At 36.4% G+C, this 24,452-nt stretch overlaps 2 protein-coding genes across 2 annotated transcripts; one reads left to right on the forward strand and one right to left on the reverse strand.

Moving 5' to 3' along the window:
• The first annotated feature begins 1,577 nt into the window (after positions 1–1,577).
• Positions 1,578–8,270, forward strand: LOC130710868 (cyclin-dependent kinase F-4-like). Its single transcript, XM_057560253.1, has 19 exons — positions 1,578–1,715; positions 3,091–3,351; positions 3,424–3,473; positions 3,558–4,146; positions 4,236–4,314; positions 4,398–4,466; positions 4,559–4,648; positions 4,726–4,864; positions 5,145–5,247; positions 5,336–5,388; positions 5,523–5,589; positions 5,846–5,954; positions 6,240–6,305; positions 6,407–6,475; positions 6,605–6,665; positions 6,760–6,876; positions 7,254–7,285; positions 7,404–7,479; positions 7,719–8,270. The coding sequence occupies exons 4-19, from the start codon at positions 4,139–4,141 to the stop codon at positions 7,931–7,933; spliced, it is 1,353 nt and encodes a 450-aa protein (XP_057416236.1). The 5' UTR covers positions 1,578–1,715; positions 3,091–3,351; positions 3,424–3,473; positions 3,558–4,138; the 3' UTR covers positions 7,934–8,270.
• A 15,237-nt stretch (positions 8,271–23,507) lies between these two features.
• On the reverse strand, positions 23,508–24,287 carry LOC130712501 (uncharacterized). Its single transcript, XM_057562333.1, has one exon. The coding sequence runs from the start codon at positions 24,285–24,287 to the stop codon at positions 23,508–23,510; it is 780 nt and encodes a 259-aa protein (XP_057418316.1).
• Positions 24,288–24,452: the final 165 nt, after the last annotated feature.

The following is a 24,452-nucleotide window of genomic DNA, read 5'->3' on the forward strand; positions in this document are numbered from 1 at the left end:
GAGCTTGGAACTATTCTATTTAGCAACTTTGAGTACTTTGAACAAGCGAGGATGAGCAAGGATGGTCACCTCACCCCTACATTAGCAACTTTGGCACTCTGAATTTGAAATTTCACTTTCAAAGTACTCAAAGTTGCTAATGTCGGGGATAACATCCACATAACCCCAACCACTCAAAACCCCCTAAACCAAAAGAATAACATTAAAAAGAAGACATAAGAAAAGCATAGAAGAGGAGGAGAGGAAGAAGAGAGGTGTTGTGTGAAAAATGAAGGATTGGGAAGCCCTTTTTATAGAGATGCTATGACCTAGGTTGTAACGACGCACTTAATGACTCATTTAATGAGTTTTACCGGTTGTTGACTCATGGTCAATGGCCGGTGCGTTTTAAATGCACTCTCAAAGTGCGTCACAATCGCACCCTCAATGTGCGTCTGTTTCGCACTCGGAAAATAAGGTTCAAACTGCGACCATCACGCAAGTTAAAGGTGCGTTCGAAAGGGGTAATTTCGGGTTTCAGAAATTTCCTCCGGTCTAAATAGGGGTGGGGGTTCTGAATAACAAACATTTTGTTTTATCTTTTAATTTAAAATATTATTTGTCATATGATGCTATCCCCATTCATTTAAATTTCATATTTCAGTATTTGTTTCTCGTCCAAACCCAAAATTAAACTGTTTTTTCATCAAATGACAAAAATTACTCAATAGATTTCAAATTGAATTTTCAAATAACTTCAAATTTAACATTTGTACTAAGATCTTTTACTCATTTTAGGGTTTATGAGTTTGGGTGTTTTGTTATGGTGTAGCACCTCCCACATCCTGTTATTATGCACTCCGGGATGGACCAATATATTCAATGTTCGAGTGTCCTGATTCTTCTCAAATTTCATAGCAACACGACATGGAGGTGTTGCGTCTGCATGATAACTACTAGCTCAAATACCCTCAGAAACAAGCAAATTACTCTAAGTTTATACAAATATGCATTTTGAAACTCTTTTAAGTAACCTTCACCCGTTAATCAATATCTCATTGATGCAAGATGATTATTTTGCAGTGATTTGGGAAATCGGAAAGATGAATAGAAAAATGGAACTTTGAGGAATTAGGTGCAAATCAATAATGCTCATTGAAGTTGTTGGATAGTCCTTATTAATGAATTGTTAGCTAGGAACTTATTAGCTTTATAGTTTGTTTGATTCTATTTTCCTTTTCACCAAAGAAAAACATCTATAATTTTAATTTTTTGTAATCATTAAACTAATTTTGATCAAATTAATTTTGTAAAATATTTTCAACTTAATTTTTTAATTTTTACGAAAAGAGACAAAGACTGATACTGAAAGCTAATTGAAAACAATCAAATGTAAAATAAAAAAAGTCAATGCTTTATGCGAGCACTGGTGGTGAGGAAATTAGTCGTTGCTAGCAGCGGTAAAAACCCTAGTTTGAAAAAAAAACCTTAATAATTACCTTAGTAATAAAAGAGTGCAAAATCTTTTACTAGCATTTAAATTTTATAATTTTGAAATATATTTAAGGAGAGATATTTGTAGTTTGTTGGGAAAGAATAGGAAATAAAAAAAGGGTTGCTTGTATATGTGTTTGGCTGGCGGAGATAGATCGAGACAGACAGACAGACACAAACAAAAAGATCTCCTTCCCTTCTTCCCGTCCTTTGAGACGGCCCTCATGCTCCTTGCTCTTCAGGTTTTCCCTCTTCTCTTCTCTTCTCTCCTTTTCGATTCCTCGTTTCGCTTTTCCCTCTCTGCGTTTCAGATCCGATTTCAGTTTTGTGATTCTTCGCGATTGTTGATAACTTCTTGAAATTTCGTCGTTTATGGATTGAGGAATGGTTTTCTGTCGTTTCGTGATTCTAGGGTTGAGTGTAGTTTTGGTCTTGTAAGGGGTTAATAGTTGTGGTTTCGTCGCAGGCGATTTGTTTTGCTTGGAGTATGAGCGCGTGATGGTTTCGATCTCGCTTCATTAGAATGGTATTCATTATTCCTTGCATTCTGCATAGGGTTTTGCCCAGGAATTTGATCCTTTATTGGTATTTGGTAGAGTCAATCGTCAAATTAGGCTCAAAATTAGGGATTTAGTGTTTGGTTTGGTAATTAGGTTATAATGGGACAGTGCATATATGAAAATATTATAATTAAAATGCAAAACAAAATAGAATAGTAGGTTAAAAATATAGTGTGTTTTGATTGTAATAAAATGGTGGTACCAATGAGAATGAAGCAAAATAGTGTATTGTTCGTGTTGGTCCTTGATTGAAGAAAGTTATTCGTAATGGTCCTTGATGAGCAACTCTTTTCTTGATTTTGTTCTCACATCGGTATCACAAATCTCGAACTCTAATTTGACCAACATAGTATTACACTTTCACGGACTAATTTTAGGACTAAATGCATATTCAGGACTCGAGATATAATTTTTGCGATTCGTGGATAAGTTTATGACTACCATGGTGTCTTGCAGCAAGGGAATACTTGACTATTTATTTTGTATTGCTTTTTGTTTTCGGGCGTTAGTTGAAGTTTGGAGTTGGGTTTGTCCTTTGAGACTCGATTTGAAGCTTATTTCTCATCATATGTAAATGGTTTTCAACTTCGATACTCTTTGTGGAATTTCATGAGGAATTTGTTCACTACACGAATTAGGGTGTGATGATTTCTTGATTTTAGCTTTGTGGATTAATTGAAATGACTCAAATGGCTTTAAATAACGAGTCCAGGACATAGAAAGAATGTTTATATAATTGCAACTTTTGGGTCATCTGGAGTTTTTATTTCAGGAGTTTAGATTTCTGTTGATATACCAGGATCATTGCCTGGCGACTTTTGATTTTTTATTACTGGAAAAGCTTCCGACTTTCTATATGATTTTGAATTTAACCATTAGTAACAAATTAAGTTGGATTGATGCTGCATACCCTTTTGATTTTGATATTGTTGAAGCATTGGAATTTACCTCATTCCCTGTCATTCCAATTATTGTTGTGACCTACTTGTGTTGGCCATATGTATTATTATAGAATTATTAATCTAATCTGAGGTTTGTTCATGTCTCTTTATTGCAGGGTGATTTGGGTTTGAATATTAAGGTTCCTGATTTATTTTTCGAGACATGGAAGGAGTTCTTTTCTGGTCAAGTTGCTTCAAGTATCGGTTGTTTTCATTCCAAGAAATGCTTGACTGGCGATTCTTCATCCTTGGAGATTTTCTTTTGGTTTCATTTGTTAATTGCACTTAGTTGTCTGTTCTCGTTTAATGATCAGCACTGTGTACGTGATGCTTGTTTCTTCTGAGACAGATGCTGCATCTTTAGAAAACTTATACAAGTAAGACCTTATTATTCTCCTATGCCTAAAACCTGTAAAAAAGTTGTTACTTGACAAGGGTTCCTTCGACAGTGCATTGCTGACCCAATATCCAGTTAAAACATCACAAAATCCTCTTCTGGGTAAGAGATCTATCATGGAGTTGTTGTCATCTTAATCTATTTTAATTTACTAAAGTTAAACTCAACCTCTTCTTTCTTCTACAGGGCTGAAAGATATAGATTGATGTCTGAGTTTTGGATGCTGTCTGCATCTTAAGTATTTGATTAGCAATCACATTGAAACATTGCAGACTGTAGTCATTTGTCATTGTATTGGTTCTCTTGATGGGCATTGGTGGTGACTGAACATCATTGATCTGAAAGTTCTTTAACAACTCCTATGTTGTTTATATTAAGTGACTATTATTAAAATTCTGAAGTCTCGGGTCTCGTTGATTTTAGCTGGAGATTGATGCTGTAGCTTTGATCAACCATTTTGTTTAGGCCTTGGAAGTGTCAGTATGATCTCCAGTACTTGTTCATTTCAACCACCTGCATCCCGTTACCATTGCAAAACCATGGGTCTATCTACCAATAAAGCTATCCAGCACATCCGTCAGATTTTTTTGGTTTTTGCCATATTTTTGTCATGACAGAGAACTGACAGTGGAGTTTGCTGGACAAGCAGATATCTGCAATATTTTGTACTCCGTACTAAGCATTGTCTACTAGAGATAATTGCCATAAATTTTTTGTTCGTTTGTGTATGCTTTTTGAATAAAGCTGCGTAGGGTTCTTTGCAAACAATGGAGAGGTGAATATTTGTTGCAGAAATTGCTATTTCCTCTCTTTTATATTGTTGCATATCTTTGTTTAAGGTTCTTTTTTCTTCCTTGAACTCAGATACAAGTTAATCAAGGAAGTTGGTGATGGAACATTTGGTAGTGTCTGGAGAGCCATTAGTAAGCAAAACAGTGAAGTTGTAAGTATGATTTAATTGGAATGCGGTTGGTGTTCAATGTAAAGTTTGACTGTATGTTTTTCTAACTGATCATAAAATTACAGGTTGCGATTAAGAAAATGAAGAAGAAATATTACTCTTGGGAGGAGTGTGTAAACCTTAGAGAAGTCAAGGTATCACATCTTGCTAACCTTTCCTAAGCCTCATGTTCTATGTATTGTTTATGCTTCTACATATATTTATTCTGTAATTTCTCTTATGGCAGTCTTTACGAAAAATGAATCACCCAAACGTTGTGAAGCTTAAAGAAGTTATTCGAGAATGTGACATTCTGTACCTTGTTTTTGAGTACATGGTAAGTGGCTAGGTTTTATAGCATAATGGTAGCTGATGTGGATACTAACCTTTTTAAGTCTATTTGGGGTGATCTAGGACTGCAACCTTTACCAACTTATGAAAAAGAGGGAGAAACTATTTTCTGAAGATGAAGTTAGAAATTGGTGTTTTCAAGTTTTCCAAGGCCTTGCTTACATGCACCAGCGTGGATACTTTCATCGTGATCTTAAGCCTGGTACTTATTCATATCTTTGGTACACTCTTGAGTCTTGATAAAGTGGCAATAAGAGTTGATTTATAATTTATGTTATATGGCCTAGAAGGTGTATAATATTAGCATTTTTTTCTCATCACTAACTCTCCCTTTCTATTTTCTATTTTGTTTTTAATATAATTTTAGTTTGCTGATTGATTGAATTGCATATCATGAGAAAAATGCATATAGGTGCCTGGTTTGATCTATTACTCTGCTACTAAGTTTTGCTGCATTGATACAAGGTGTGCTACTTTTGTAGAAAACTTGCTGGTAACCAAGGATATCATCAAAGTTTCTGATTTCGGCCTAGCCCGAGAGATCAGTTCACACCCACCTTATACTGAATATGTATCCACTCGGTGGTATGTATCTTGAACTTGAATACACTATTATAGATGCATAAGACACTGTGTTTGTCTTTTAATAACATGTACAATGGCCTCTGATTAGGTATCGTGCTCCTGAAGTCCTGCTGCAGTCTTACCTGTATAGCTCTAAAGTTGGTAAGCACCTGATATAGATTAAATTGTAATGATGTCATAAGCAAGAAACTGGTACTGACTCATGCATTACTTGGAGACTTGTAGTGATGATGGTGAGTACCATGCTAACATTTAGTTTTTCATTTTTCTTCCAGACATGTGGGCAATGGGTGCTATTATGGCTGAGTTGTTCACTCTCCGTCCTCTATTTCCTGGTACCAGGTATTAACCTCATTCTCTCCCCATCTGGAGCCAATAAATCTTTATTAGGGAATCTACATATCCATGGCATCTGGCTGCAGTCTTAAACAAGTACCATGTTCCCTCATTTGACTGGACATACTTTTCATAATTTTTTTGGTTGAAAATTGTAATGAGCTTATGGCTTAGTATAGATGTAAGTGAAATCTTGGTGTAAAGCATCTTGTTTAGTGACTGTGTTGGAAATTAACATGCTCCGGTATAACTGTCTATGCAGTGAAGCAGATGAGATCTACAAAATATGCAGTGTGATAGGTAGTCCAACCACTGAATCTTGGGCAGATGGACTCCAACTTGCTAGGGATATCAATTATGAGTTCCCACAGGTTAGTTTTTCTTATTTGGGCCTTTCTGTTTCTGGTGACCAGCTATGGGGGTCCCAGTTGCTATTTAATGTGCTAGGTGTGACCTGTGGCAGCTAAAGCAGTCTACTAACCTATGTTTTCTGTGTTAAATTACTTGTTTTGACTTTGTAAGCATGATACGAGTCCCTGTTTTATTGTGCTAGTACCTTACATTTGGTATGGGATGTTGTCTATTGTTACTGTATATATTAAGATGAGTATTGTCTTTCAGCTAAATATTGTCTTCTGTGTATTTAAACTCTACAGCTTGCTAGCGTAGATCTCTCTGTACTGATCCCATCTAGAAGTGATAATGCCATCAACCTTATCAGAGTAAGTAGTTTTGCTTTTATTTCTTAGCAATTTAGATCTGTCCTCCATTTCACAACTAATAAAGTGCTATGTACTTGTTCTGTTCTTTTATATTTCTGTAGTCACTTTGTGAATGGGATCCTTGCAAGAGACCAACCGCAGCAGAGGCCCTTCAACATCCTTTTTTCCAGGTTTTCCTCAAACTAATTCGTACTATGCGCCAGTTTCTTTTAAATAGTCTTTATCGTTTCAGCACAAACTATATCTTGCTTTGTGTATGCAGCTTTTAAACTTTCTTTTTAATCAATAATTTCTTGTAGAGTTGCTTTTACATCCCTCCATCCCTTCGCCCCAGAGCAGTAACTGGAACTCCTCCATCTGGTTTGTAATTTTATTTAGTATATTTTTCCGAAGAAATTTCTATCAGGTCTGTTGGAGGGGCTACTAAACTTCCAATTGCTATTTTTTGATGCAGCTGGAACCAGGGGAACTGTGGATCGGCAAGTGGTCAAAAGATACCCTGGTGCTTTGCCTAATAAAAAACCCACTAATAGCTTCTCTTCCCTGAAATCACATCCTTCTTTACCTTCAGGTGATCTTTACATGCATCATTTTTTATTCTGGCTTCAGTTGATCGTAGTCATGTTTTTCAGTCTTGTCAGAAATATCTGTTAGTCTTATAGCTGGAAAATTCCCATCTTGTATACATTTTTAAATAGCTACTTTACATCTTAATGAACAAAACTATGAATATCAAATTCAGCTGAGGGTCTGTTTGGTACGCTTTGTAGGACCTCAGTACAAGATGTTGTGATATAGTATAAGGCCTATTATACAACACCTGATTAAAGTTTAATGCCTGTTGGGGTTGTTTAAGTAACAAAGATGTAGGCCTTTTTGTTAGTGGCATACTCCATTTTACGTAGTTAATGCACAACATGATTCTCATTCATTTTCTAAACATTACAGGTGTGCAACGGAAGCTGGATATGGCAAGTGAGGTGAGTTGTTCACTTGTTCTCTATTTTGACTTCAGTCTGCTGGATTATTTGTTGTCCCTAATAAACTCATTGTTTTCTCAAACTCTCGTTCTTATCATTGTTCCTGGCTCTCCTGAAGGATGGAATTAAGAACAAGAAGTCATTGAAGACTACTCAACAGTCAAAATATCAACCACCAGGAAAAGAGAGCCCGAGTAAGCACTTCTGTCAATGTTTTTGGTTAATTGTTATTGTGTCAGTTAATTTTGTTGTTGGGACTAAGTTTTGTGGAGGATTCACAAGAACTGCAAATACTTATAGTGGTCCTATAATAACCATTCGATCTTGATGCCAACTATAATTAATGCATAAGTAAATTTTTACTACCGAAGGTGTGTTGGTAGTTGCTTCTATAATCTGGAAATAAGCTCAAAGGTGTTTGTTTGGTTGGCAGCTTCTATAAAGAAAGGGAGGACCGCACGTGGGGTTTCAGAAACAGCTGAGAAGTTGGCCAATATGTCTATTGGTACTCGAAGACAATCCTTGGGGCAAACCCGTCCGCCTCCAATGAAGGCTGGGGTCAATTGGAGTTCTGGATCTGGAGACTTCCTGCTCAAGCCCGCCCAACAGATTCCAACTGGAAGAACTTTGACGAGAAAAGTTGCTTGACAAGGTGCATTTGCTGACTTTGGAAATATTTTGATGATCAACATTTTGAACGTTCTAATACATATCTTCCAAAGGGTATGTGGGTTCGCACTTCGCCTGATGACTTTATGGAGTCTAACTTACGAACTGGTTCTGATTTTATTATTATTAGGTTTTAAGTCTTTGCATTGTGGGGCATACTGCGTGTACCCTTGCTTCAGTTACACTGATGCTTTTTAATCTTTGAATGCTTTTCAATAATGTGGAATGTTGAACTAGTGATGGCATGGTACACATGCATCATAATTTTGTAATGGAAAAATAGCTGTATTTCAAGTTCAAAATTTGAGTTCTGATACCCTTGCAGAGTCAAATGATGGAGGAACATGGTTAAAGTTATGGTTTCATTTGGCGATGTGAGTTTTTGTTATTTTTTTGTATACAATTTGGTGATGTGAGTTGAAACTGGAATTGGTCATTTATTGTAATTGAAGTTTGATTGCAGTAAGTCTTTATTTATATTGTACCACTACACTTTTGCGGCCCCAATAACAGTAAGGTTTCACATATAATTAGAGAGAGAGAGAGAGAGGTGAGTTTTGTGAACCTTTCTGTGCACCCCCAAATTCATCCATTTTCCCTCAAAGAAGAAAAAACCATTCTATTTTTTTGTCACAACATACAATCATGACTCACCTTATTTAATATGGTCTTATTTAATTAAAATTAAAATTAACCATAACTTCGAATTATAATTGAAAATTGAAAATATAGAGAAAATAATGAAAAATTATAAATTAAAATTTTAATTTTAATTTTAGAAATTGAAAATATTGTGAAAATAATGAAAAATTATAAATTAAAATTTTAATTTTAATTTTAGAAATTGAAAATATTGTGAAAATAATGAAAAATTATAAATTACATTTTTTATTTTACATTTAACAATTTAGCAATATTTTTCTTGTCAGGGACATTAAGCATTTCAGCCAGTGTGCTGCTTCTGGAGATGAATTGGCCTTGTTGAGACTTGAGGGACATTTTTCACCTCACTGATAATTTATTCTTTGCCTCTCTACCGGGCTTTAAATCCTAAACAAAACATATGTCAGGTTTTCAATTCCTGCATCTTAAGAAAACACTACAATAAAAATACACTATCGGATTTTAAAAACACACTACATGTACTTTAATCATGTGTTCAAGAATTAAAACCCGATATATGTTTTATATAGGATTTAAAACTCGAGAGAATGGCAAAGCAGAGATTATTAGAGAGGTGGATAATTACCCACAAGTCTCAACAAGGCCAATCCATCTATAGAAGCAGCACACAGGCTGAAATGCTTGTTGTCCCTGACAAGGAAATAAAAGCCTCTAAGGTTGATAACATCTCATGTGAGAAAAGTTTCCACGACAAACTTGCTAAAAATGGTAAACCTCAGCAGGGATGGTTGGAAGAGTGGATTTATTGGATGTTTACGAAGGTCAATGTCTACTCCTGCTTCATCTACTGCATTTGGAAGTCCCAGAACAAATCTTTCGCCGTGAAGCACATCGTGATAATCAATATGTGACATCGATTAAATAGGAAAGAAGAAGGCATTTAATTGTCTTGATTAGAGACACTGTGTGAATACCATAAGCTGAAAATTTGGTTACAATAAGTCTTGGTCTTCTCATTCCTAAAACAATGGCAATTACACTCTGTTTGGATAGGTGGAAAGCAAGGGGGCTGGAAAACTATAGCATGGAAAGTGACTGGAAAACACTGTGCTAGTGTGTTTGTTTCACCCATGGAAAGGAAAACAAGGTGAAAACCGTACCACACACCCGCCGTTTAGAAATCACTGCAAGATAGCAAAGAAAATGAACAGTGCATAGTGGAAAGTGTGTCAATTATAATTATACCCTCATTTTACTTTTTTTTTACAACCCTCATTTTACTTTAATAACGAATGATTCATTTGGTTTTTAAAAATAATAATAAATTAACGTTCATATATTTTTACCTTAAAAAACGTTGATCTGTCTTATAATAATTAGAATTACAACTTCAGTATAATATAAAATGTCATAATTTAATTATAGTTCTATATAAAATGTATAATATTGCATTTTAAAATTATTTGAATTATTTATGAAACTTTTTTATATAAAGGGCAAAAGAGTAATTATATATTATACTTTTTTTATTATTCTCACTTTTCCTTTCATTCCCCTTCATTTTTCTCTCAAAACAAACAACTTTAAAATCATCTCATTTTCCCTTTATATTCTTTCCTCTTATGTTCTTTCCTCTTATATTCCTTCCTCTCATTTTCCACTCTGCATCCAAACAGAGCGTTAGACTCTCACACCGCTAATAGGATTTTTCCCTAAACAATAAAACACATACCGATTTTTGAATCCTGATATGTTAAGAAAATGCTACATTAAAAATACACTACCATATTTTAAACCTTGGCAGGCAAAAAACACAGTACCGATTTTCAATCGTCTGATAAAAATGCACTAGCTATATTTCCACTTTCTAAAAAAAAAAATGCACTAGCTTGTTTTCTAAACCTTGGTATATTAAAAAAAAAAAATACCAAGATGTTAAAAAACCAGTATGTTTAAAACACACAAACTACTGATTTTAAAATCCCACTATGTTAAAAATATACAACCTTTTCAAAAATTGGGAAAACAGTAAAGAAGGGGCATTTTAGAAAATTACTACATTAAAAGGGGGAAGAGGTGAGAAATTGAGTGCTTTTGGTGGAAAATTGAATTCCATATAACAATTTGAAAAAAAAGAATAGTGTAAATAAAAAGGACTCTCATACAAAATGGACGAATGCGACTTGTTCCCATGCACCTACTGAGGATGATACATAACAAACAATTAATCAAGTGCTTCCTATATTTTATAAATACAATCTGAACAAGGCCATATTTTATGGTGTGAGAGAGTTTAACCTAAAATAAGACAGTACTTACTACTTAGTGAGAACATGATTTACTTGCTTGCCACCGTGTTTTAATTGTAATTATTTTCCGAGGCTTATCCACAGAAAATAGAAGAAGAAAAAAACAATTTTTTTTATTTCCAGATTTGAAGCCATCTCCAAAAATCTATTCAAGGAAAATCTTTATTAAAATTTAACCAAATAAGTTGTCACCACTATTTTTGTATTAAGTGAAAATGAAAACCATAAACACAAATTAATAGGCCCATAGAACATGAAAATAATGAAGGGAATCAGAGAGGCGACCAATTATAGAACATTCAAAATATGATAAACGATATATCTAGCGTTTGAACTTAACAGGATTGTGTCTATGTCCCGATTTTATGCCAACATATAGCTTGTGACTTTGTTGCCTCATCGAAAGAGTTATCCCTCCATTTCTGCCATAGACATGTAGGCTCTGGAGTACAGTTTACATATGATAAATTTATCATTGTTTTTCTAAATACTGACAAAAAAGAAATAGTTCTCCAAGAGCAAAATGATTCTCATCCGTTCATTGTTCACAATAAACTTGAGCTTCTGAGGAACACAGTTCATATTAGTTGCATTGGCCCTAAATCTATGGCAGAGTTTCATTATGATATCTTGGCTAGGTCTCGAGGAAGCACTCTAATCTTGAAATTTGTTTCCAAGATCATTCAAGCCTTTGGCGATGCTTCTTCAAGTGTGTTCCTTTTGATTCCATCCAACTTTTTTGGTTGTGGACAACTAAAAATGGATATTCGCATAAAGTCACAACATTAAACCTGCTGGAGATGAGAAGCCGCATTTTAGCTTGTATTTTTATGTATTCTCTTTGTTTAGCACTTAGCATGTCAAGTAATTCATTCTCTATTGGCTTAGTTGACTTTGTCATTTGTCAAGAGAGTTGATGTAATTTGTTGAAAATTAGCTTATTTAGGTGTTTTTCCTCTTTTATCTATATTTGAAACACAATTAATAGAGGAGGTCACGGTTGTTGGTTTTTCATTTGTATGGAGCTACATGGTGTTCTGACTAGCGTGTAAAGTATCATTTTGATGGGAAAAGGTTGGACAAGATATGATTGTACAAATAATGTTGCTCTTAACTAAATTGCAGCTCAAATTTATGCGCTCACGTCTTATTAAGTGGGAGCTGGTGGGCGTTGTCGGAAAATTTTGGGTTTTATTTTTCATTGGTTCCTTTGTTGGTTACTTTGTTCCTTATTGTGGGAATCCTCCCTAAAAGCTTATTCATTCGCTAATGGTTGATGTTGTAGGCTCTAGTTTTATTCGGGTCAAGTTTCCCTTTTTGTCCATAGTCCCAATCTTGCAAATAAAAAGTGAGTTAAGTTCTAATTTACTTTGTTTTAACCAAAAAAATACTATATCAAAGTATATATTTCAAAAAATGAAAATACACAGAGTGTAAAGTGCCTTTACTTTATCTGCACGTCTGCATCCTAATGCTCAATCGTCGACTTGATATTTATATTTTCTTTCTCTTCGGCGTTATTTTCTCCTAGTGGGAAATATTAGGAAAATACGAGCTTGAAGAGAAAAGAATCTTCAGTTATTCCCATCTCTTAAGACGTTTTTTGTTGCAATTAGTCCTCAAAGCTCTTCTCTTCCATCTACAAGGTTCCAAACCATAAGAGAGACGACATATGTATTTTTTAATATTCAATTATTAGAAGATGGTTTAATTTTAAGTTTAACTAATATCCTTTCATGCAAATTGATAATATATATGTTTGGAGTTTGGTGTAGTTGTACAATACTTCCATTAGTGGCAGATCCAGGACCCCGAGGTCAAGGGGTTCAAATTTTTGAAATGAACACATTGGTAAAATTATAATTAAGAAAACTATAATATAATTATACATCATAAATTATACAAGTCATAGTTGTGCAAATAGGTGGGTCTTTGGTGCAAATAGGTGCAAAATTTAGTCAACTAGTATAATTTAAAATTTTCAGGGGGTTCAAAAAAAATTATATAGGAAATTAAGTGCAATTTTTTTTTGTTCAGGGTGTAACGCCCCAATTTCTCAACTGAGGAATCACATTAAGTAACCTAACAAAGTCTAAGGACTATTCTGCAATCCCTAAAATCCAAGGGTATTTTTTTTTGAAAGTGACTAAATAGCATAGGGTTGGAAACATATCTTAACTTTATTTAAATAACCTGTTTCCCGATATATTGTAATAATAGTTTACAATACCATAAGTAAGGTTCAGAATAAGCATGCGCACTTTAACAGTGGTGGAAGCAAAGCTTTAATAACAGAGTTCTCATATGGAAAATGAGACTCAAACATAGTCCCCAATAAAAGAAGCAAGGCTGCCTCCTACACCTCTACTCCACCGCCTACCACCCGATCTCCAACTCGAGCAGCTAAGCTTCGGCGGAAGGATCTCCATCGCCTAATAGCGTTAAGTGTAAGACCCAAGTTTTTAAGCTTAGAATAAGTGGAAGAGATTTCCATTTACGATTAGGCTTGACGCATCGTGAAGGAAAAACCTGAACAAAAGTTTATCGAATGGAATAAATTTATGAAGGAGAAAGTTCAGGAAAAGTCTAAGGATTTCATCAAAGTCGATAAAAGGTATAACACGATCGATATACGCTTAAACCTAGGGCAGAAACCCTAGTAAATAGCTAGTTTCCACTTAAAGTCACGATGGAAACTAATTCCAAAAATCTTCAGAGAAATGTTAGAACTTCTCTTAATCCATATATAACAAGCATTTCGAGGCGAAACCCTAGCATGTATGAACGTCCGATTCCAATCCTCGGAAGTTTGCCGAAACTAAAACCCTGATAGTTCAAGAAAACCTAAAATCAACCGACGATGAAGATTTTTTCTGTTCGGAGCTTCAAATAAAGATTTCATCCGCGTAAGCCCACTCTAATCGACGTTCCAAATCTTTCTTCAGAAGGAAGTTTCTGCATCCGAGGTCAAAACCATAAAGTGCATTTGAAGCCGGTAAGCATTAAAAACAAGCCTCGAAAACCAAAAATCATACCGATATTTCTTTGAAGAATTAGAAGATTCAGCGGGGAGAATATCGTGTCTAAAATATGTTGGAATCAGTAGGAAAGAATCGGAATAACTCTCATATTTTTATCTTAACTCTATGAGCTAAATCCTCCGATATTTAAACAAATCTGTACCGGTTTACAAAATATATTCTCAAAAATATCTTCACAAAATATCTTCTCAAAATATCTTTGATAAATATCTATTCATACTTATCCGATCTTTGATAAATATCTATTCATCCTTATCCAATCTTTACAAAATATCTTCCATTTCATTCACTATATATATGTTGTTGTAGCTTGAAAAATGAAAAACAAAAACCTCACAAACACACACACACAATCCGCGACTTGGAGAGGAGAAGGAGGAGGAGAGCTTTTCGCCGATTCTTGTCTGATCGTCCCACAGCTCGTTGTTACGCGTAGGTCTCAAGGTACTGACGCTTTTCCTTACTTCTAAACGTAAATTCTGCCGCTTTTCTCTATACTTTTCTGTGCTCCTAGTTTTGAGGTTTTTGCAAAACTATCCAGATAACTTCATCTTTCTATCTAAACTTATTCCCTGCGTGCCCCTGAGCATGTTTAGCGGATTACAATTCGCCGATTCTCGCCGAAATGCCGCCGAGTTTCAATTCTGCTCATAATACCCATTTTTGGCTAAAGTTCCAACCTTTGGGCTTAAAACCCTCGACTATGCTTAACGTTAGTAAGATTAGTCGTCATAATCGTCGTTAGTATCAACCCCATCTAATTTGTTTTTCGAAATTCTGATTTTGAAATTCTGAGCTGAAAATAATGACCAAAATACCCCTGCGACAGTTTTCGATCCGATAATTTTTCCGAGTTTAGATTAACCTTAGTTACGGCTAATGATAACCTAGGAACCAAGTTTGATCGAAGAAAAATCGACACACACAATTACCATGTGTGGCCGAGAGCTACCCTAGGAGGAGGAAGAAAATTCTTTTTTAAAAAACTTGTCCTTTCGCGCTAGATTATCGTACCTCGGAGTATATGCTACTTCGTGTAACCTTAGTGAGTATTGATTGCTGAGTTTCTGATAGATTTTGGTGGAATTTTGTGGTTTTTACTCTAAGGTTATTTTGAGGAATTCCCTGAAGAACAAGGAGCTGATTGTGTAGGAGCATTTGAAGAGAATCCTGGAGAATCTACAGGTGAGGGCTTCTCACTGAACTATTAGTTAATGCTTTAGGTGTCGACGAATTCGACTTGATTTACTGTTTATGCACTTGTTTGTGTTTGATTGAGAAAAATGTTTTCTGAGGCTTCGGCTGACAATGATGATTAGTCATCTATTAATTGTTTTTGAGACTGACTTACATGTTATGTGCTAAATGGTTTATTTAGGATGTGTGATATCTGCTCTATATGCTAAGTGCTACATGGTTAATCTAGGATGTGTTAATATATGTGCTATGATTGTTGGACTGTGCTAATTTAACTATGCCATTACACCTATATCTGTGGTACTGGAGAGTGAGGATTACGGGCAGGTCATGCCAAAATTTTATGAGATTTTGAGAAAGTTTGACGGGACGAACGGAGTTCGGGCCTTGTTAGTGTTTTAAGTGGATCGAGACATTCTCTGGGGATTACATTGGGATTATGGGATCTTTGAAAACTTATAGGAAATACGATAAGACTAAAAGGAAACTATTTTTACAAGGAAAATTCACAAGATATTAAACAACCTCTAAACCGTTAAATAATGATAACAATCTCGGATGCAAGCTTAGGATTGAATATCAGTTTTGGAAAATGAGAATTGTCGTCGAGTCCAAGTTTTAGGGAAACTGTAAGTTCTGAGTATGTTGATACTCCTTCGCTCGTTGAGCAGTTTGTTTAGCCATCCAAGGGATGAGCCGAGAAGCTTCACTGAGGCGTGAGATCTTGTGAAAGCGTGAATCTTCACTGAGGCGTGAGACCTCGTGGAAAGCATGGATCTTCACTGAGGCGTGAGACCTCGTGAACAGCATGAAACTTCATTGAAGCGTGAGACTTCGTGCAAGTGTGTAAATTCACTGAGGCGTGAGACCTTGTGAAAGCATAAAACTTCACTGAAGCGTGAGACTTCGTGATTGTATAAGACTCCACTGAAGCGTGAGACTTCGTGGGAGCATTGATGACTCGAAGAGTTATCGTGAGTGTTTGCACTCTTTTTCTGATTAATTGTATTTTGTCGCAAAATCGACTTTTACCTTAGGGTATTCTTTTTAGAGACAAATAAGTTAGTTAGAACACGTGGCGACGTGTCGAGTGAGGTCGGAGACGTTGTTTGGCTAATCACTTTGCATTCATGCACTCATTTTGAGGTATTAACACGAGACGGACTTCGGACCTCGGTGGATTCCAAAATGGTCATAAGACCCGGATTTCCATATAAGAACACTGCAGTGATTCTTAGTAGCAAACGGAAATGGCAGACCTTCGGGTTCACTGCTGATCTGACTACACTTTGTGTGGTGTAAGAGACACGCGAGCGGAAATGGTCCCACCGTTGCTGGTGCTAGGATTGACTCGTTGATGCCCATCCGTTCCGGAATGCATTTGGTTTACCGGCATTGCATTTCATGCAACATGCATACTGACTTAGTTGCTGAGTGTGATTGATAATTATTAATCCTATTTGATGCATGTTAATTGTCATTATTATCGTTTATATTCATTGTGAAATATACAACCCTAGGATGTTATCTCTAACTTATAAGCCTAAGTGGCTACTCCTTATCTTTACCTATTGGATTTATTATTTACATAATTCTTTGGAGTTGACCATCGCGTCTTCTGTGTGTGCTTTGGCGGACTACGCCCTTTGTCAGATGTCCATGGCGGACTGGTTCATGATGGTTCACCCTTCGGGGGAAACTAGGGTTGAGATGCTGGAACAGGAGCGCATCGCGGTAGCGAGAGGAGGACGGATGGTGTACATAGACTTGGTCGTTCTGAATTCAGATTCGGACGACGATCACGCTAGCACGTAGTTCTGAGTGCTGGTGTGAGCTCCTCGAGATAGGATTAGTGTGGGAGTAGAGTCTGTTGTTACTTTTGGTTGTCTGCATTTTTTCAAAAACAACCTGATGTCGAAGCAGTTGTTGTAACATCGTGTTGTGACATTTGTCCCTGCGGATCTGCTGTGTGTTTGGCTGATTTTTCTAGAAGCTTTGGATGGATTTCTTGATAATCAAGTTAGGGTTATTGAAGAAGCTTCTCTGTGCTATCTGGAATATAATATAGTGGAATCAAATCTGTTGAAGAGGATTTGATTTGGTTTAAATTGTGAAAGTTGTTATCTTTTGTTCAAATCTTATTTGATAAGATTTGTTACTGGTTTAAAAGATTTGTTCCAGATCTGTTTTGTGGACTCTATTTTCGTGCAAGCCCATTGAAGATCAAGACCTGAAGAATGACTATTTAAGGAGGCTTAACCCTAGTTGCAAAGTGTGCGTTGGACACCCAAGGATTGAGTTTTTAGGGTTTTGTTTTGTGAGTCCTTGTTCTGTTATTTTGTACACCTCTCTACTGCCTCCATGGATAATCATATGGCTTAGAGTTGGTTTGTTTAGTTGAGTTGTAATCTCATCAAACTTGTTTATTGATAAACATGTCTTGATCGCTGTGGCAGTGGTCATTAGGGGTTAGAGAAAGTTTTCTCATAGCTTAGAGGAGAAGGGCTAAGCTAGATTCACTTATGTAATAGTGGTAGACATAAAAGAGGCTCTATACTAAGGGGGAGTACTTAGGTATAGGAGGGACTTTCATGTGACCTGAGAGCTATTATTTGATAGTGAATTGACTCCTGGATTGGTATCCTCCAGATGTAGGTGATGTTGCACCGAACTGGGTTAACAATTCTCTGTGTATTTTAGTGATTTATTGTTGCTACTGTGCTGTTTCTACTGTATTAAACGTTGTGGCTTAATTTCTATACTGTTGTGCAATTGTCGAACCGATTGTCCCAACATCGCGTTCGACATCTGTCCCGTGCACGAACCAGAATTACAATTGGTATCAGAGCAGGCACCCTATTCTTTTTGGGTGAGCTCCAGGGAATATATTCTGGTTTCATGGACAACGCCAAGGAAGAGGGATCAATAAATAGATCTGATCTTGTGATCTCATGTATCTGCTGCTGTTTATGTTGTGTCTCTGATATGCAATCCAATGATGTGCACCGTTTGAGGGGGAGTTCCGCTGCTGAGGGGGAGTTATGTTTATCTTCTCTGAATCTCAAGTTGTTTTAGACAAAATTTGACAAAGGGGGAGATTGTTGTTACTTTTGGTTGTCTGCATTTTTTCAAAAACAACCTGATGTCGAAGCAGATGTTGTAACATCGTGCTGTGACATTTGTCCCTGCGGATCTGCTGTGTGTTTGGCTGATTTTTCTAGAAGCTTTGGATGGATTTCGTGATAATCAAGTTAGGGTTATTGAAGAAGCTTCTCTGTGCTATCTGGAATATAATATAGTGGAATCAAATCTGTTGAAGAGGATTTGATTTGGTTTAAATTGTGAAAGTTGTTATCTTTTGTTCAAATCTTATTTGATAAGATTTGTTACTGTTTTAAAAGATTTGTTCCAGATCTGTTTTGTGGACTCTATTTTCGTGCAAGCCCATTGAAGATCAAGACCTGAAGAATGACTATTTAAGGAGGCTTAACCCTAGTTGGAAAGTGTGCGTTGGGCACCCAAGGATTGGGTTTTTAGGGTTTTGTTTTGTGAGTCCTTGTTCTGTTATTTTGTACACCTCTCTACTGCCTCCATGGATAATCATATGGCTTAGAGTTGGTTTGTTTAGTTGAGTTGTAATCTCATCAAACTTGTTTATTGATAAACATGTCTTGATCGCTGTGGCAGTGGTCATTAGGGGTTAGAGAAAGTTTTCTCATAGCTTAGAGGAGAAGGGCTAAGCTAGATTCACTTATGTAATATTGTTAGACATAAAAGGGGCTCTATACTAAGGGGGAGTACTTAGGTATAGGAGGGACTTTCATGTGACCTGAGAGCTATTATTTGATTGTGAATTGACACCTGGATTGGTATCCTCCAGATGTAGGTGATGTTGCACCGAGCTGGGTTAACAATTCTCTGTGTTTTTTAGTGATTTATTGTTGCTACTATGCTGTTTCTACTGTACTAAACGTTGTGGCTTAATTTCTATACTGTTGTGCAATTGTCGAACCGATTGTCCCAACATCGCGTTCGACATCTGTCCTGTGCACGAACCAGAATTACAGAGTCTTAGCTCTGACCGTCATTGTTTTCTTTGGGGACATGGTAGTTTCCCGCCTATAGCTTTTTGTGTGGTTCTCTACGGGGATCACAGAGAGTTGGTTGGGCTAGGAGGTCTTGTTTCAGGCCGATTTGGCTAACTTATTCTCATTTTTTGAAGGTTTGTGTTGCGAAAGCTTGACCTTTCTTTTGGTTTGTACTTCTTTCCTACGGGCGTTACTTTTCTTACTTCCCGTGACTGGAGGTTTACTCGTGACGTGGTTTGCTACTTACAGCGGGGGCTGTAATTATTAGTGTATATTAGTCCTGTTATCTTTTGTTGTCTAGCCTTATTTCTTTCAGTTTTAATTGTATTATCAAAAAAAAAATATATTCACGTTTTTCCGCTTTAAGTTTCTTTTTGGTTACTAAAGTGACACCACCGAAATCGGGGTGTTACATTAAGCGTCCAAACAACAAATAGCAAACAGAAAGGGTCCATGCAATTTACCACATATAAAGAGATAACATGTTGATCGAATTCAATATCAAAGCATGATAATCAAACTAATAACTCATTTCAACACATAGGGTAAGACGTTAGTTCCCTATAATGCAACTATATGCTGCTACCAAAATGGATCGATTAATAACGTCTCACAAGACGGGACAATCACGTGGGACATAACCACCTCATTGCCACTTAACGCCACAACAGACATGACAATCGCGCGGGACACAACCACATCATTGCCTCTTTAGGACATCTCGAAAGATGCGACGATCCTGTGGGACACAACCACCTCATCGCCACTTTATAACGTCTCAAAAGACGGGACAATCACGTGGGACACAACCACCTCATTGCCACTTAGGAACATCTCGAAAGATGGGACGATCGCGTGGGACACAACCACCTCATCGCCACTTAAGTTCCACCCTTATATGCCTCAGTTAAATCAACAACATCTCGTGACGTCATTAGTCACTCAGTCCGCAGTCACAACTCAGAAATCAAATGAGAATAATCATACATTATTCATAATCTCTACGAACATAAATCAATTCAATGCATACCAGCTCAGTTCAATGACAGAAATCAGTAAACGGCCGAAGCCTCTCGGAAAACGGAGACACACGTCTCAATAAGTTCACTCGGTCGAAGCCTTCAGAAAACATTTGACACAAGCCTCAGAAACAGTCAACATAAGCAAGCATACAACATTGCAAGCATACCAACATTTCAATCAATTGCCAATCAAGTTTAAACAACTTCATCTCAAACGCATGCAGTGCGATAAAAGCATGCAAGACTCAAAGACGCTCTAAAACTGAGTTACCCTTACCTTCGTGAGTAGAAGTTGTGCATGGAAGTTGCGAACCTAGAACAAGGAAACACAATCGTCAACACAAGCCCCACTAGAAGAAAAACTATCTAGTAACACTAATCGAAACCGGAAAGAAAGCTTTTAAAGCTTCAGAGTTCACATTTAGGCACGAATGGACAACAGAGACTTCGTTCGCTAAAACGCTCATAACTCGAGCTACAGAACTCGGAATGACACGAAACCAAAGCCTAAATTTTGACAATCGAAAGAGCTACGCTATAGCTCAGGCCATACAGACCTAAAAATTATTTTTGGACACAGTACCATAACAAACAGGTTTCGGCCACTTTCAAAATAGGGTTTCCCGAACTTTTTCTTCAATCTAATTTAATTCCTAGGTATTCTTAGGCGATATTTAGGCCAGGGAAACTCTTAGAAAAATTTTAGAATTTGAAATGCGACTAGGGGTATTTTGGTCAAGATTTTTAGCTCAGAAACTCAATGTCGGAATTTCAAAAAATAAATTGGATGAGGTTGATACCAACGACATTTATGACAACTAATCCTACTGACGCTAAGCTCAGTCGAGAGTTTTTGATCCAAAAAGCGAAATCTCAGCATAAAAATGAGTATTTGAGCAGTTTTTGAATTCCTACGACGATCCGCCGAGAATCGGCGAATAACAACCGGATATTCATGCTCATGGGTTAGTAGGGAAGAGGTTTTGACAGAGAAATCAAGTTATTTGGACAGTTTTACAAAAAGCTCAAAACTTTGAGCACAGAAAGACCTAGAGAAAAGCGACATAATTTACGATCAGAGGTAAGGAATAGCATCAGTACCTCGAGGCCTACGCGTAGCAACGAACAGAGCGACGATCAGGCAAGAAACAGCGAAAAGCTCTCATCCCTTTCTCTCCTCCTTGGCCGCGGGTTTGGTGGGTGAATGGTGAGGAATTTTTTGAGTTTTCTCCTATTTATAGGAGATGGAAAACGCGGGAAAATGAAAATTTCGCGATTCCGATTTTTCCTGTGCGTTCCTCTGTGAAATATAAGATAGAATCCGGCGACAGAATTCTAGAACTCGAAACAAGTTTCTTGGAATTTAAGCAAACGATTCACTAACGGTGTTTGTCGATTTAACCCGAAAAGTTACTTTTTGCAGTTGATGTCGGAAGAGAAAACTTCCTTCTGAAGAAAGGTCGAAAACATCGAAAGAAATGGGTGCTTGCGTGTGGAATCTTCGTTTGAAGCTCCAAATAGAAAAAGTCTTCATCTACAATTCGTTTCAAGGTTCTTGAGTTATCAAGAACTCGATTTCAGCAAACTTCCGAGAATTGAAATCGGTCGTTCGTACAGTCCAGGGTTTCGGGTCGAAACACTGATCATGGAAAGGAATAAGAGAAATTCTTATATTCCTCTGAATATTTTTGAATATCGTTTCTACAGTGCTTTAAGAGCATATTAGCCCTTTACTAACGTTTTCACCCTAAGGCGAGAGTGAATAAGACTCATGCTATAACCTATAGCGACTATAGAACTATTCTTAACCATTTCCTGAACTTTCTTCTTCATAACACTAATCCAAACATTAAACACAAGTCAAGTTCCTCTCACGCTTACACGGAATCCTACGCGTGAGTTGGAAATTAATTATTTATTAAATTCTAAAATCTTGGGTCTTACACAGGGGGTTTAGATGAACCCCCTCACTTATACATAGGTTCGCCCCTGACTTCCAGCCAACATGTTTGAAAGGTTTGTTCAATACTTTTGTTTGGAGTTTGAACAGACTTCTTCACTCATTCACAAATCATTAATGAAGAGAACAAGTTCGTATTACCTTTTTCACTTTGCTGATTGAGTAATCAAACCCAAAAAAATTGGTTTAAAAATCCTATTTATTGGGCTTAGGCCCAATTAGTATTGAAATGTGGTATAAGGATAGTGAAAACTTAAGCCCGATTAGTGAAAACTAGGGTTAGTTCTGTTATATAAATGATAGATCCCTTTCCTCTCTTTTGTGCTCTGGCTGCGCATTTTTCCTGCCATTGAGAGATCAAACTCAAATAGAGGGGGTGGGGGAGGAGAGGAAGGAGTACACGTATGTCCATGACATCTCATTACAGGTAGATCATGCGATAATTGTTAGTGTCTTCAAGAGGTACGTAGTTTATTTTGATCTTATTGGTGTTTTGAATTTTAACATAGACCTCGGATCGGAAATTCTCAATTCCTTAAATTTTGCTCGAATCAGAAATTTCCATCGCTCTTGATGGTTATGGCGATCTATGGTTGAGCTAAACTTTTCGTATTGCTATTCGATTAACATTCAATTTTTTTGGTGCTTTTCCTTTGTGTTTGCATATTTGTCCATGACATCTCATTGCCGGAAAATTGTGGGATAATTGTCAGTGTCTTCAAGAGGTATGTAATTTATTTTATTCCATTGATTTTCTAAATTCTAGTATAAATCTCGGATATGAAATTCTCCAAGGCTTAAATTTTGCTCGGATCAGAAAATTTCCATCGAACTTGATGGTTACGGTGATATTTGAACAAGCCAAACCTTTTGTATTGTTATTCAATTAACATTTAAATTGACGTTTATTTGTTGGTTTTATTCTATTGTTATTTAATTTTGAAATGGTTTCATTCAATTCAAATCGGTTTGAAAGCGAAACACTTACTTTCTTTAAAAGTTGTACGGTTGTAGAGAATTCAATATTCATAGATGGTATAATATTTTTTATGAATGAAAAATTTGAATATTGTTACTTGATTTGTATGATTGACTGTAAAATGTGTATACAACTCTTCAATGAATCCTTCTACATAGTGCAATATTAGGTTGAGGTAGAGGCCTGCAACATGCAAATGCCTATGCAATTGATTGATCCATCTATGATCAATGATCTCAAGTATAGGCTAATAACTAAATTAAAGAATGTAGATACAAAACAAATAACAGAATTAGTTCTCAAACTAAGTGTCTAAGACTATAATTTTAAAAATTAAGCAAAATGAATGTCATGTAGGATGTACCTTCTCAAAACACCATTGAAGTTAGATATAATCGTCTCCTTACACTTATCCATTTCTTCATAAATGTATCTCATGGATGGCTTCTGATTTGAATTTACTATGCGCAACACTTTTATAAGTGGATAATCATCCCTCAAACAATTCAATGTATCTTTCCAAAACCCCTTATCAGTAACTAATTCTTCAATATATTCCTCATCTTTAGTCTTTGCAAACCAACTACCTATCCATTCTTCAGAATTAAACATTTTCCACAATGCACTTTTATTTTCTTGCAAGCGTCCCAATGTCAAGTAAGAAGTAGCAAAGCGTGTAGCCCCGAGTCTAATCAAATCACCACCTTTAGTAAAGTGATGCAATAGAATTATAAGACCAACACTGGCATAAATGAAATTGGTTATTTTCTTACCACGTGCAATTGTCTCTTTGTGAAGGGGTATCTTCTTCTCAAAGTCCTCTAGCATTAGGTCTATGCAATGAGCTGCACAAGGTGTCCAATAAACCCTCTTCCTCTTCTGCAACAACAAATCACCAGCTGCCTTGTAGTTTGCAACATTGCCTGTGACAATCTGAATCACATTTTCCTCACCAACTTCCTCAACAACATCATTCACCATTTGAAATTTTTTATTAGTTGTCTTGCATATGCTGGATGCATCAATGGACTTCAAAAAAATTGTTCCCTTAGGACTATTTACTAGAAATATAAGTATAGATCTCCTCCTTCTATCCGTCCATCCATCAGTCATAATTGTACACCTTGTTTTTCTACTACAAGCTTTGTTCACAATCGAATATATGGTGATGTAGCAAATCATAAACATTAATTCAAAAAAAAAATGATTTGATTAACTGCTTGCCAAAAAGTTTATATCTGTTGGCATTATTCCAGAAATGACAAGAAAATGAGATCG

This window comes from Lotus japonicus, chromosome 4 (assembly GCF_012489685.1).
Source record: "Lotus japonicus ecotype B-129 chromosome 4, LjGifu_v1.2".
NCBI classification, from domain to species: Eukaryota; Viridiplantae; Streptophyta; class Magnoliopsida; order Fabales; family Fabaceae; genus Lotus; species Lotus japonicus.